We start from the raw sequence: 1,895 nt of genomic DNA, 5'->3' as shown, positions 1-1,895 counted from the left end.
ATAGTTCCTCCGGACATTGCTGTAAGATGTTCATCTCTAGAATCACCGGTGCTACTTTCGCTTCACTGCTCTCAGTGATCAGACATCCCTGTAGTGGAAGGTGGGTTTCTCCGATCTGCATATTAGCCTCCCATTACCCCATGCAGGAGATCCCCAGTCCGTTACTAGCAATTAGTTGCAGCCATGAGGGAGGTGGCATCATCAACTGCCCCTCCTTCCAATAGCGTTGAAAAGCAGGTAGCTGTATGGTGGTGATTTGGGATCCTGTGTCTAACATGGCCAAAACTTCCACGCCGTTTATGACAATTGGGATTGTCGGACACGTCCCGACATACCGGAGCCACCACTCTTCAGGATTCGGGTCTACTCCTCCTGTTCTCCCAGAGGCTTGACCCCCACCCTCGCGTTATTGCAGTTTAACGTCTCCTCTTGACTGCAGTGTCTCTCCATGTGACCTGCCTTCTGGCACCACCTGCAGATGGGACGGCCTTGAGCATCAAATTGATCTGTTGATATTCTTCCTTGTCCCCGTGGTGGTTCCCACCAGTCATCATCCCTTTGTCTTCTCGGCCACTACCGCGGCTCTTCATAATCCGCCGATTGGGATTGAGCTAGGCTGTGCACCTCCCTACGTATCTCCGCCATTCCCAATGTAATTTCTTCCATCTGTTTCCTCAACAGTTGTATTGGGTCAGGGGATGGCAGCTGCAACCCATGGGAGGCGGGGTTGGTTTCTTTGGGTGCCTGACATGCATTCCGTAAACCAGCTTCTGCCAAGTAGGACTGACTTGGTAATCCTGGTAATTCTGGAAATTCTGTATTATGCTCTTCGACCATGCCCAACATTTTGATAGCCGCTTCTTTAAAGTCTAGGAAGGTATGCATCGGAAGTTGTAGTCGCAGTTGAGCTTGTGTTCCTTCTCTGTTAGCTCCTTCTATCAATTGGGTGACCAAGGTCTCATCCGGGTTCCTGACTTCTTCCTGATCGACAGCCTGGATTACCCTCAAGGCCTCCTGCAGGGTGAGGGTGTAGTCACGCAGACTCTCCCCAGGTTTTTGTTTACATGCATATAACCTCATTTTCAAGGTGGGTAAGGTACGGGCGTCAAAAGTGGTCACCAGTTGTTTAAGGACTTGTTCTACATTCTGTTTATCTTTGGCTGGCCAGGACGTCACTTCCCTGAGTGCCGAATTTTTCAATTGCCCAATGAGTATCTCGACCTCTTGCTGATCACTTAGCGGGTACAAATGGAACATAGAGGTCATCTTCCTTTTAAACTCGGTGAGACTGCTTCCTTCTGTGCCATGGTCCTCACCAGAATATGTGGGGAGCCATGGGGCTCTGAAGTAATAGGGGAGTGTGATAGGATTGATCTGTGCCACAGGTGGGTTGATCGGTGCTCCTGCGCCCGGCACTGCCTGAGCTGGTGGACTGGTTGACATGGCTCTTCTATACTTCCAACCTTCTCACTTTGGACTCCGTTAATCCTGTTCGTGATGCCAGTTGTGGTAACCTTGACTTAATATGGTAAGTAAAGAGTTTACCTTGTGTGTTGTGGTTCACTCTTCACTCGACTTACGGAGAGGTGAGAGTAATGGAAGCACATGAAGGGGTGACGAGGCAGCTTGTGGTTTTTATTTTGTGAACACAGGTTTATTAGAGAGTCAGTAGGGCACTTGCATAAATAACACACCTCACTCAATGAGGCAGCCTTTATATTGCATAAGTGGTAAAAATATCAATAATGAGATTACACATAAAAACAATGGCATTTGCATGGCACCATATGGATCAGTGTAATAATACTTCGGCAGTATGACCGTACAATGTAAGACAACTTTTACGCTACTATTCACAGTTAAATTCAGTATTAAGCATACATTCTTATCTCAAA

At 47.7% G+C, this 1,895-nt stretch overlaps 1 protein-coding gene across 1 annotated transcript; it reads right to left on the bottom strand.

The window, feature by feature from the left end:
- Window positions 1-573: 573 nt before the first annotated feature.
- Window positions 574-1,443, bottom strand: LOC148538708 (uncharacterized). The gene has a single exon (XM_088452351.1). The coding sequence runs from the start codon at window positions 1,441-1,443 to the stop codon at window positions 574-576; it is 870 nt and encodes a 289-aa protein (XP_088308477.1).
- Window positions 1,444-1,895: the final 452 nt, after the last annotated feature.

Source organism: Taudactylus pleione, unplaced genomic scaffold (genome assembly GCF_031769625.1).
Source record: "Taudactylus pleione unplaced genomic scaffold, aTauple2 ptg000037l, whole genome shotgun sequence".
Taxonomy (NCBI): Eukaryota; Metazoa; Chordata; class Amphibia; order Anura; family Myobatrachidae; genus Taudactylus; species Taudactylus pleione.
Note: the sequence above shows the minus strand (reverse complement) of the source record. Positions and strands in the feature narration are given on the sequence as shown.

Bases quoted from the DNA above. Each gene is read 5' to 3' on its own strand.
- LOC148538708 (XM_088452351.1), bottom strand. From the start codon at position 1,443: ATGTCAACCAGTCCACCAGCTCAGGCAGTGCCGGGCGCAGGAGCACCG.